Source organism: Melospiza georgiana, chromosome 1 (genome assembly GCF_028018845.1).
Source record: "Melospiza georgiana isolate bMelGeo1 chromosome 1, bMelGeo1.pri, whole genome shotgun sequence".
NCBI lineage: Eukaryota > Metazoa > Chordata > Aves > Passeriformes > Passerellidae > Melospiza > Melospiza georgiana.
Window position 1 is genome coordinate 70,361,358 of NC_080430.1, and position 13,236 is coordinate 70,374,593.

The following is a 13,236-nucleotide window of genomic DNA, read 5'->3' on the forward strand; positions in this document are numbered from 1 at the left end:
CTTGTAGCTTTTCATGTCTCTGGCCAATTTAAATTTGAGCTTTTGATTGTCAAACTGCATCTCTGCACACCCTGGCAATGTCCTTGTAGTTCTCACTGGCTGTCTCTCTGCTTTTCCATCTATGGTGCACTTCTCCTGGCTTTGAGCAGACTCAAAAGTCTGCAGTTAAACCAAAGAGGTCTCTCCCTACTTCCCTCACCTTTAAAGGGCAGGAATAGTTTTTGAACTTCCAGGAGAGTGTTCTTGAAAACCTCCCAGCACTTGCTGTGTCCTTTATCCTCCATGGAAGCTTCCCACAGAATCCCTCCTAACCAAGCTCTGAGCAAGCTGAAGTTTTCTCTTCTAAAATTTAAAACAATTATCTTAATATTAACCTTCAGTGTGTTCAGCAGGATTCCAAACTGCAATATTGTGACCAGTGCAGCCCAGACTATCAGTAGCAGAGATATTACAAAGCAGTACTGCATTTAATTTGTTGATTTGTTCAAAACACTCATGTCACAGTATCTAACAGATGTAAATGAGACTGATCAGAGGTACAACAAACAATGGGCAGAGCATGTCTAGGATTTCACAGCAATTTCTGAAAAATCTAAATTGAAAGAAACTTAAATAATATAACCCTATATTTGCCAATATAAGCCTGTAAGCCAATTTGCCTACCTAACTTGATCCTCTACAAAAACATTTTACTCATAAATGAGTCACAATACAATTAGAGCAGAATTACAAAAGTATCTGTGAAAACTGGACACATACCAAGGAATTTACTGAGCTATAAACAAGGTCTATAAAAGCACACAAAGATCATGTAACAGTTCATATCATCCTGCAACCAACAGAAATCCTCCTGAACTGCTGAGGATTGCCAGGGATGCTGGAGTACCTCCGTTTTCCAAAGGTTTCAACAGCCTCCCCAGGGCCTTCCCTAACCTTGACACAGTGCTGCCCAACTCACTTCTGTGCAGGAGAACCTAAAATTGCCTCAGAATACTGAATTTTTCTTTTTAGTCTTCAAAGAGTATGAGGCCTGTCCAAAGAGTGAGTTACAGGAGAAAGAAAAGATAATATTTAAGAATATTTAACAACCGCTAACACATAAAAGATTGAAATGTTTGAAAATGTGATCACTGAATCTGGCTGAGTTAGAAGATGATAGTATAGCTAATGCTGACACTGGCTAAGTACTAAAACATTAGACAAAATTGCAAAATGAAAAGTATGTTAATATCAGGCCAACTATAGACCCACTGACTTCTACACAGGTTTATCCTGAATAAATGTTATTTATTATTATTCTCATCCTTTTTAACCTAAACACATGTATTTGTTCTATCAGTAGTACAGTAGTCTGTAAGTTTTTAATTTATTATACACAATACTATGCTAAAAATGTCTTCATATCACACTTTAAAACTCTATAGAGTTTATTACTGTTTTTTTAAATTGTGTATTACTGACATGCCTAAAACATTTAATAGAGAATGGACTACTCCTTAACACATTAGGCACTAACCACTACTCTACTAATATACTTTATTTAACTACAAAATGACATTTCAAACCGGACTATGCCAACAAAATAGTAGCAGGGAACCTTCAACTATTACAAGATACAAGAGAAGAACAATGATTCCTTGAAGATGACCACTATGCCAGACTAAAACTTAATAATAGAATGAAGAAAGGACTTCAGAGCAAAATATCTTAACATATTGTAACAAGTCCATTTTCTTCCTCAAAGCTTCACAGGAAGCTGAAAAATAAGGATCAGTGGGCAATACTAATTGTGTTGGCTTGTATTACTTTTTCAGAAGACTTAGTGCTCTTTAGTGCTTAATGCTACTCAGTGCTTTAATTACTAAAATTGTTAGCTAGTTACATCTGTATTTGGAAATGCAAAAAGAAGTCTGAATGCAAAACATTCAAAGCAAAGAAATGTTTAAATTTTGTTTTTTTCTCCCTCTCCCTCTAACCTATTTAGAAAGGTTTTTTCCACTGCTTCATTGTCTGCACACAGAAAGATCATTTGTAAAAACCCCTCCTGAACCTGACTGACTATATAGGACCCAATAAAGCTAATGGAACAAAAAGCACTATCAATGTGAAAAGAAACAAGAAAACAAAATGGCCCACTAGCTTTCAATAACAACAAAGATGTAACTTGTGCTTTTGTATAAACTTTTAAATATTTAAAATAGGTTTTCAAGCTAATTGCCTACCCATGCACGGAAGGTAAAAATAGATGATTCTCTAAAGAACGCAGAATAATCTGTCATCCTTCTACTCAGAAACTGAAACAGAAAATCACAAACCACATAGTAAGTTGTTTGAAATACCCATTATTACCATATTGAGTTTGCCTGCTTGTACTAATGTAAGAAAAAACCCACTATCTTTGAATTCTTTGGTGAAAGGATGCACTGCCACAAATACATCTTCACACACTTATCAAGTCTGAGAGAAGCCCTGGCAGGATATTCTTTCTGTTTGCTGAAAATTTGTTTTTAAATTAGCACTGTCAACGAAGTGTTATGTCTGGTAAAATAAGCTTTGCATTTACTGTTGCTTTCAACTTATTCCTGTATTTCTCAAAAGTGCCCTCTGAATTTGAAATCCATCCACAAAACCAAAGGGTGAGGGGAGAATACAACACAATAATTCTGTTTACACTGGATGGATTTTTGAGCTGACTGTACCAAATCAAAGGAGGATGGATGACAATTAGTGTTCTTTACCTAAAGCATCTGAACTTTGAAGCATTTTTTCCCCTAATATGATTGTTTTATACATTTCTATAAGCGAGTTTTTAAAGTAGGAGTGCTTCACATAAGAACCTCAGCAGGAACCAGACCAGAGCTCTACCTTCTCACTGCTTTTCCAATGCCTGTCCTGATACCCTAACAGGACAATGATTAGAACCTCTGAACATCTGCATAGTAAAAAGCTAATTCTATGAATAATAGTTAAGAGAATAATTCCATAAATAATACTGGTTAACAATGTAGAAAAACATATAAAAATAACCAAATTTAAATTTTCAGATGTGTCACAAAACACTTCCCTACTTCTGAGGAAAGAGAACTTACATTGTTCGTAAAATGATATCAAGCCTATAAATATGGTATATTCCCATTATCCCCATAAATGCCTATTTTTTTAAAATGACCATTATCTCCCTCTCTTCGACTCAAACAAGTTTTAGCAAAGAGTTCTCAGGACTAAATGGAAGCATCAACTAAAGCTGTAACTAATCTTTCCCTTTTGAATTTGACACCCTTTGATTTTTCTAGATGTCCCCTTGTCTTATTCATTTAATTCCAGAATAGAAATTTCCAGCTACATTAATCATTATTTCATCATGTCTATAATTTGTTTCTTCCCCAAAATATTTACTGCATTCCCTTTAGAGATGGGATTTTTAAACAAGTTATTTAATATCCTCTTTGTTCCCGTTGTAGCAGCTTTCATCAATGGCTTGGCCTAGATTCCCCAGCTGTGTATGCACTGCAAGTACATTGGGACACCTCTCACAGGGACCTTGCCAGCCACTCATTCTGTTCCCATCTTTACAGCCCATCTTTCAAACAACAAAGGAATTCAAGATGAAATCCAAAGGACAGCAGTGCTAAGGCATGGAAGATATTGTGCCAGCCAGCGTGTTATCTCCAGGTTCATTACACACCAGATGTGACTGAATAGTAACAACAAATGTGTGAGACAAACAGAGAAACCTTGAGAGCTCCTTTAGTCCAATACTAGGCCAAGTCTTCTTGGAGTTGCCCTTCACAGCACTCAGGCATTCCCATCTGCATCCCAAACTAAAAATTCTATTTAGGAGCTAAATTGTGTTTAGGTGATCAGCTCAAGTTATCTTTCTGCTGTCCATACTTCATTTAGCTCCTGCTTCAGGGATGTCCCTCTGAAATTTCTGTTCTCTTGTACCTGAAGTAATAAAGTGTTTCTTTGCAAGTTTTGTACCTTTGCTGCTCGCTGCAACACTTTCTTTAAAAAGAGATCACTAAATACAAATAAGCACAGATTCCAATGCCAACCTTGTGACACAATGAACGACTAAGCCTACCCTGCTTTCCTTCCTTCCAGTCAGTTTCAGAGCAGTCTTTTGAAGCCCTACTTCTTACTATCTTTCATTGCCTCTTTCAAGGAATATTTTCAAAGAAAATAGATGACAGTCTGTATTTCTTTATCCACACTTCAATAAGATGTTTAAAGAACTCTTAATACAATAGTACAAAGCTTTCCTCCACTTCTTCCACATTAAATTTTAAGACTTCCCAGTTTTCAGATGCATTTAAATTTAGAATATTATAGCTCAAAGTGCCAATGTTTATGACTTGCCTTTGTTTCTTAAAGGTGTGTAAAATATAATAAACTTGAAGCATTTTAAATTACACTTACTTACTAAAGACAAAAGCTTTTTTATGTGTTCAAAGATTGCAAAATTAAGTCAACCATTACTAAAGAAGAAAACAATTACTAAAGAAGAATTAACTGATAATTTGTGGCCTAAATGCATTTCAGTGTGTGTTCTTAAATAAGTTTACAATATAAGTGGTATGTAGAGCAAGTAATGTAGATATTTTTGTTTGAAAAAAAAATGCATACAGTGTTACAAACATACAGATCCTGTATTTATTTTCTTTTAAATAACAGTAGTTCTTTGTATTATTATCAGTGACTCACAGCAGCAGCTCCACATCATGGTTATGCCACTTTGAGTACTGAAATTTCTCTGGCTGGGTAGAAAGTAGAGCTATTCCAGGGCAACATAATATATGCATGTATACATAAAAACAAAAGGTATTTTTATGAACACCTATAACATTCAAGACTGTATCCAGCTGTTATCCCAACAGCTAGCCTTAAAAACCCTTGGTTTTGAATCTTAGTTTTGCATCTTCCTAAATCTAAGTATATTGTCTCTTTCACAAGCATTGGTGTAAACACAGTATTTTGGAGTTTTGTCACAACTGCATATTTTATCCCACCTGTAACAGCCTCCCTGTGAGGATGTTTTGTTGACTTTATTTTATGTAGACAATGTGATTTAGGCAAATCTTCCACTAACCAAATTGCAGTTGTTTTGGTTGAGTTTTTTAATGGATTTTTGCATGAAACTATAAAGATTAATCTTTTCAAGAGAACACAGATTTATAATGACAGTTGCCTTGGCAAATGTGTGTTCCATCCGCTTCGCAGCTTTAACAGAGATGGGAGATGAAACTTTTTCAAAAATTGAAACAGCAAGAGACAAAAAAAGCGGCTGGTTACTTTACCAGGCACAACTGCAAAAGGCACCACATGAGTGTTTCTGATTGCACTTCACATTTCTAAAGCTGCTCTGAAATTCTACGATTTTGACAATGTTGGATAAAAAAAAAGTATCTAGCTCAACATTTTTGTTCCATCCTTCAGTCTGATCTTCAACACACTTTCTCTGTGCTAATGTATGCAAAGTAGGTTGAAAGGGTGTCTTGTAAACAGAGGCTCTGCTTCATCTTTCCTGGAAAGTTTTGGCACAGCAGGTGTGACAAACCTGTCCTCAGAATTTACTTTTGTCTCATGTTAGCACATGTGCTGTAGGAGAACGCAATGGCAGATCATTTCTGACCCCCCTGACCTGTCAGTCAAGAGAGATGCTGACTCCAGATCCTCAGCTCATGTAAACTGATGTAACATCAGAGGAACTGCATACCTATGAGCTTTATGTTTACCAGGGGCTACAGCTCTAATACAAATTCCAGTGACAACAACACAGGAGTTTTTCTAGCACAGGAGTTTTTTTTAGGCTGAGGTTTTTATGTTCAAACTGAAAATTTATAGGGAAATTTCTTACCTTTTTCTTAAAAAAACCCAAACAACAACAACAAACCAATCAACCAACCAACCAAACAAGAAAAACCCCCCAAAAAACCCCAACACAACAACAACAACAACCAAACAAAAAACAACAAAAACCGTTCAATTCAGGGTTTCCTTAAGGGTTTTTCAGGAACAGAATTAAGAAAAGAAAAAATTATGTGTCTGTCTCCCTCCTCCAGGACACATCCTCTATCTCATTGTCACTTCCAGAAGGCTGATAAAAATAAGCCTGCCCTTAAAGGAGCAGTTGTTTGGCCATATATATATGATTAATCATATATATAAATACATCTCCCATACCTGGGAGGGGAAAGGAAAGGGATCACTCTTTTCAAAGTAACTGCATTTTACACTTGCTCAGCTGCATTAAGTCTACACCAAAGTAACACCCAACTAAGACATCTCCATTTTGGGAACTGAAGAACAGCAGAAGGCAGAAAAAGAAAGAAACAAGTCACTTATGGCTTATGTTTCTCAAAAATGAAAGCAAACTGCACTTAGATCCTGATTACTATTATTATGATAATCTGTTGACATAAACCAATACGGTTCTAAAGATAAGAGATTTTCACAGCAAGTTCTCAGCCCTGGAGCTCCATGTAAAGTAACAATAATGTGTACTATAAACTGCAGAAGCAATAGGGCAGAGGGAAGACAAAAAAACAGAACAGTAACAGATCAATTTTCCATATGACACAGACCAAGCACTCTACAATATTGCTTAAAACGTTTGCATTTATACTAAGCCAGAAAAGATAGATAAACAAGAAACTGGTAACAAGTCAGATTACTTTTACTTAAGAGTAAAACAGCTGAAGAACATGACTTTGTAAGACAGAAGGAAAAATTGATGTTAGGTTAAAATGTTTCAATTTAGTGCATAAGGGACATAATAATGTGAATTCTTAAGAAATACAATCAAAAGTCAACTTCTGGAGAAAAAAAACAAACCCAAAGGTGTCTTTAAGCTTGATTAAATGAAAACTGCTTTACTCTTTTAGTGATTTGCTAAAAAGATACACAATCAAAGATAAAAAATTACACACTTGTGCATTTGAAAAAGAAGTTTAACCAGTAATTTTAGAAGTTAAGAGAGCTTTGCAAAGGACTTTAACCCATTTAATAGGCTTTTGTTTGCACTAATAAAATATTTGGTTGCTTTCCAGATCACTCAGCAGAGATCAAGCCACCATCCAAGTGCAATGTACAAAACACACTGAAAAAGGAAGTTCTTCTCTTAGGGCTTTCTTTTTAATCTTTTTACTACTTAACCAACAAAATCTCCCAGCTAAGAAAAGAAGTGCTCAAATCTGCTTCTGTCCTTCCAGGATGCTAAAAGGAAATAAAAAAAAACCCCTGTAACACATCATTCCCACATTCCCTTTTGTTGTACTCTAAATTCACAGCAATGAACTTCAACTTTTCTCTTAATTCTGCTTTCTCAGAGGGTTTATATGCATGGCTTGTGGTCCATCTAGACAACTCTGTGGTTCATAGCACTGTCAGCTGCTGTGCTCTTCCCATGGGACTTTCAAGCCTGGCCAGTTATGCTGGTGACAGCAGACCATTCCTCATGAAGAGTTCAACACTCAGGCCCACCTAGGCAGAGGTGAAAAAGTAACTGGGAGAATTTGGGAGGGAAGTGTGTTGGCTTCCCTCACCCTAATGAACAGGGAGGGACTGAACTCTTTTCAGCTGGGCTTGGTATTGCATTGAGAAGAGATGTTTCTCCTCAGTTCCAGTGGCATCCATAATCCCTTCCACGCTTGCTTGATTCCTTTTGAGACTAAACCTATCAGACACTTAACCAAACAGACACTATTTTCCTTTGGTGTTTGAGTAGATTTTTATTTTTCCAAATCTATGGGTTTTAATCCCATAAGCTGCTTTGGGGAAAGCAGAGAACAGGTAACAAACAAAACTTAAGTTCAGCCTTTTCTTCTAATTTTTTCTGATACCACTTTTCATTTTCTGACAATACCATTGTTTTGAGATGAAAACAGCACCATTATCCAACTAAAAAATCAGCAGACACTCTTGTTCCTTGTAGGGTGCTACACTGCAAGCATCTGTATTGTCAGCCTGCTGCTCCTTCAAGTTGCTTATCTGAACTGATATGTGCAAGGAGGGAGATGCTAATGCCACTGTGCACACTGATGGTGCCTGTGTGACTAACAAGTGATGTAATTTACTGCAGTTCTTGTATTTCTTCTCTTCCTGGGTGCTGGCACCAACCTGCCTTATTCTAATTTTGACAACATATGCAGCTAGATGTGCTTTTCCTCCTTATTTTAGACTTTGAGCTTTGCATGCTTTTCTGCCTGAAATTTCCCTTCTTGTAGCATTTATTCTCAATTACATCCATATGTTGGACCTTGCTAGCTGAATAAAAACTGTAGCAAATACAGGGTTACCCAGAATAAAAATTACTAGAATTTGCCAAGAAATGGTATTGCCCTGACTTATGATCCTTTCTAAAATTTCAAGACAACTCTCTAGCCCTGTGTGACTGACAGATCAGATTCCTTTTGCAGCTTCTCTTCTTGTGCACTCTATTAAATACAACTTCCCTGGTTATTATGACCATACTATGCTGAAACCATTTGCAGTAAGATCTCAAAGCTACTTTTTAATACCACTTTGATGAAGGAAACTTTGAGAAACTTTAAAGGTACCAGAACCTGTTAGACACAAAACCACCATTTGTCTTGCCTAGTTTTGAGTAATATGCCTTACGTGTAGGTGCCACTAACCTTCTTTTGGTGGCACTTGAGGCACTTGTAGGTGCCACTAACAACTTTTCATTTCTTTGTTGTTGTCTTTCTACTTTGTTCATCCATTCCAGGATCGCTTTTATTAACTTGTAGTAACAGCTGATGATCACCACATATTTCAAAATACCAGAACCACAGCAATGTTCAATTCAGTGATCTGTCCTCACTTCTTCCATACATCACCCTAACTCTTAGCCTTGTATATACATTACTCCGTGGACTCAGTTTTCAAGGCCAAGCCTTTAGAATATGAACATTCAACACAATGCTATTCTTTTGATAGCAGCTTGATTTCAGTGTGCTGAGACTGCCAGCTCCCAGAGTAAACATGTTAGATATTTTATTCCCCAGAAGCCTTGTATATTTAAACAGATATTTGCTGATTGCCTTTTGTGAGACTGGAAGATTCTGGAACATGAATTGCACCACAGAAGTTTGTCTCAGGAAAAGCAGGATTGATTAGGTGCTACAATTACACTAATATTTCCTAGTAATTACTGTCATAGCATTTTCCTATGTATACACATTTCTGGGATTTTTGTTTACACTTCTCTTATAAATTAAACAAAAAAAAAAGGTAAAAACAACGTTGGGGAAAACAAACAACAGACCCAAACAAACAACAACAACAACAAACCAATCAACCAACCAACCAACCAAACAAGAAAAACTGAGTAGTTTCACCATCCTGAGCGAGGACTTAAAGATCAACCTGAGTCACACTACTAAACAGTCATAGCACCATACTGAAAATCAGGAATGCTGTTTTCATATTTAACTTTTAATTATTTTTCCAGTATTACTTTAAAAAAATGTAATTCAGTTTAAATTTTAAAAGTAGTCTAAAATTTTTTTAAGTGTAATCTGTATTTTTCTAGAATCTTTCAAAATTATGCTTTATGACTAGTGATTTCTGTTTTGACTAATTAAGTTTACCAAGAAAAACATCTTGATAAAAAATTCCTAAACCAGCTCAAGTAAGAAGCTATTTTTCAAAACATGCTTTTGTCTTCCTGACAGCATCCTCCAAGTGGTAGTAGGAATTCTTAAAATTAACAGAAGGTGTATGTGGAGGAGGTGGGATGTTTGGAAAGAGTGCTCCAAATGCCAGATCTATCATCTGTATTATTAACATGTCAGATCTGGTGCACATGAAGATGTATTTCTGTGCAATGAATACCCCTCATGATATATGATTCCTGAGGTCGTGCTGAAAATGTGATGAGGTGTCCATTTAAGACTGAAGGAATGTCCTGAGTAAGGAGCAAAACAGGATCCTGAACTGCAGCAGCTCCATGCAGGGGAGGGAAGCACCTATTTGCTACACTTTTAATGAGTTGCAGTGTGAAGTTAAAAATAAAAACAGCAAGAAGAATGCATCTTCAAGGAGTGAAAAGATAGCAGATGTGTCAGCTCAGGAAGCTCCAAGGCCAGGAGAGCTCTAGAAGACAGGGCTCTCTCTCTTTGCTTCTCCCTAAATAAATCCACTCAGGCCACACATAATGGCTGAGTTGGAGCCTGGGCTTCCATGAGGAAAATACATCAAAGAAATCCTGAAAAGTTAGGAAGAGAGACTGATGTCAGATAAGTGCAAAGTATTTTTCTTTTGCAACTTTCTTTCCAAGTTTTATAATTCCAGAAATACTGCACTTTTGGAAGGTTACCTCCAAAAGTGTTGCAGGTGAACAAAATAAAACCCCAATAAATATGGATATTTAGCATCCATTTCCCAGCAGATATGCACAGCTCAGCTTGGGGATTGGAGTGGAAAGCCTCAGTTAATGCACTGATATGCCTCCAGCAGCAGACAGAAGGTGGAACATATTGTGTATGTTTCATCAACCACGTATTGTGACTATCTCCTTGGCTCTCCTTTTTTGATCTACACCTTTAGGATCTCGTGAACACGTAAGTGTGAGAAAACTCTTGTATTGTCATCATCCCTAGAGCCAGTCAACAGCTTTCCTTGTTAGTTGCCCAGACAAATGCCTGGAAGAGTTGAAGGAGGTGGTGGCAGTTGAGGAAATTTTCACACAGCAGTGAAACAGGAACAAATCTCACCCAACACCTTCTGTGTCACTCCCTTTCCCCTGCAGGCCTTTCTGCTTCCATCTGATGCCCTGTAACTGGGCCCTTGCCATACCACTATTACCAAAGTGAGAGGCTGGTGGGAAAGATTTAATCTGATCTACCCAAAAAGATCCTTCATGCCTCAGGTATTTTTCCTGGATGCCATGAGGCAAAAAAATGAGATGCCTAAGGCAGAACTTACCAATCAAGTCACTAGGAAGCCCGCCATACTCCAAAATGCCTATTAGCTATCATAAAACCATCCCATGCAAAAACACACTCCTTTACCTCACCTACTCAGAGAACTCTCATCCTGGCATCTCTTGCATCTTCCTCTTCAGCTTTGTTTACATCCTTTGAGATTTGCATTCCTTCTTTAGCCCATGCAAAGCAAGAGATATTCCTGGCATCTGTGTGTGCATTGCCATGGTTACCTAGTACATCTGCAGCAAAATGGGTTGGTCCATGACCTGACACCGCAGCTCCAGGAACACATTCCTCCCTTGTCCACTGCTTCTCAACCTCTCTGGCTGCAGCTGTTCCTTGGAAAATCTCAATGCAAGCAACAGTGGGGTACCCAACACAAACTCTCCCAAAGTCTCTAGCACGTTTTTTCCCTATCCAGTGTCTCTAAGTGTGTTTTTTGGCAGGTCCAGTCTTTGAAAAATTCCAGACAATTTTTCCAGCAAGCCATCATAAATAGCACACCTGCACATTTGACCTGCTGCATTTTATTTGAGGGTGCAGTCATTACTTGAAAATTTAGACTTGGAAATTGAGCCTCCAAAGCCTGCTTATGAGAACACCTGTGACCACACAGCCGAGTCTGTCAGGGAAAAACAAAGGTTTGGGGCACAACAATAAGGACCAAGAAATCTTAAACAACAGTCTCAGCTGGTTGGGGGACAAAAAGCTCCCTCCTAGAAGAGCAGTTTAGGTTACTTTGTTGTCACAAATTCTACAGTACAAATTGAATTAACTGTGACCTACTTAGATATTAGCAAGCCAGACATCACTCCTAAATAAGTGTTCAATATCAAATGAGGTATAAACAACAAAATATTGATAAAATATAATGAAAACAAATTTCAATCCAGGCAGAAGGCATATGTATTTCCACAACTGGCTCAAATTTTCACAGAAACAAAGCTTGTTAACTTTGTTTTTTAAGCAACATCACTCTCAAGGGTTTTTTCTCCAGGCAATATTTATAACAAAATAGATATATAAACTGTTGTGAAGAATCCTTGCTCACACCATTCATCTCTTCCCATAATTAAGGTTTCTAATATTCATACCAAATTTGACCTATTAAAATAAACTTAAAGCAACGATGTAACATCTGGAAATGGTACACTAAATATGTGTACCACACAATGTCAAGGCAAACACAGATATATCAGATGGTGATTCTGAAAACACAAATACCAATAAACTTCTGCAAGGAAACCAAAAGCTGTAAATTCGAAATGGATTTGTAGTTATACAGTTACGTAAAATAAACTGAAGTTCTCCAGACTTGATTTAGCATGGCTGGAACAGAGTGGACAATTTGTCTGCATCTCAACTGCAAAAAACTCCAGGCAAATGAAAAATCACCACCAAAATGATGACTTGTACACCTACCTTTTCCATTTATTGTTAATGCTGATGCAATTGTGGCTGTTACTGGCACTGGCAATTGTGGCACCAATGGATGTATCCTTGGTCGGCTCCCCATCCTAGCACGCTCTGCACCAGGTCCTAACAAAGCTCCCACTGGTTTTTCTGCTGCTACTTCTGGTGCTACAGAGTCATCTTGATCTTGCTCTATATGGTCCATTTTATCTGGGCTTTCATTCTGGAAGCCATCAACTGTTGTCCGGCTCTTAATTGGACTTTTGGGCACTAGGATTTTAATACCTGATTTTGCAAGGTCCATATTTTTACGTCCAGAAAGCGACGGTGAATTGTTTTTCCGGAACTTCTGTGTGGCAGAAAAAAGTTGACTATTTTTTGACTCGTGTTCTTTAGTCATAACTAAAGATTTAGAAGATGTCTTTGAAAAAGAACTATTGGTAGACCTAGAAATTTGTTTTCTGGCATTATTTGGAGAGGTCCTGTTTGTCCTGGTTAATGTGCTTTCTTTCTGCTTTTCATTGTGGCGTCTGTTAAATTCATGTATATATTCCTCACAATTGACAAGGTGCTGTTCTGGCTCCCAAGTATCATCTTCGCTGTCGTATCCTTTCCATCGCACCAAATACTCTGTTTTTCCTTTCTTGTTTTTCCTCTTGTCAACAATTCTCTCTACCTGTTAGAAATCAAAAATAAGCATTAGGCATGGCGAGATATACAACTCAAGAGAGTGACCTGCATGTAAATAATTTGTTAAGTGCAGACAGATTATAAAATTTTCTTGTTGTTTTGTAATCTGTACTTTAGTTCCAAAGTATTACAGTCTTTCACTGCTGACTGGAAATCCCTCACTTTAAACTTTAAATTGTTATTTTTATCTCAAAAACATGTT

The 13,236-nt window shown here is 37.2% G+C and overlaps 1 protein-coding gene across 5 annotated transcripts in view; it reads right to left on the reverse strand.

The window, feature by feature from the left end:
• The window catches only part of CDYL (chromodomain Y like), a 105,432-nt gene that overhangs the window by 45,631 nt on the left and 46,565 nt on the right, over positions 1–13,236 (reverse strand). For all 5 annotated transcript variants that reach the window (XR_009115315.1, XM_058035657.1, XM_058035686.1 and 2 more), the window contains exon 2: positions 12,354–13,020. Coding sequence is in view for 4 of the 5 variants with exons in the window: in XM_058035657.1 (XP_057891640.1) it covers positions 12,354–13,020 (667 nt within the window). In the remaining variant the exon portion in view is untranslated. The remainder of the gene's footprint in view (positions 1–12,353; positions 13,021–13,236) is intronic.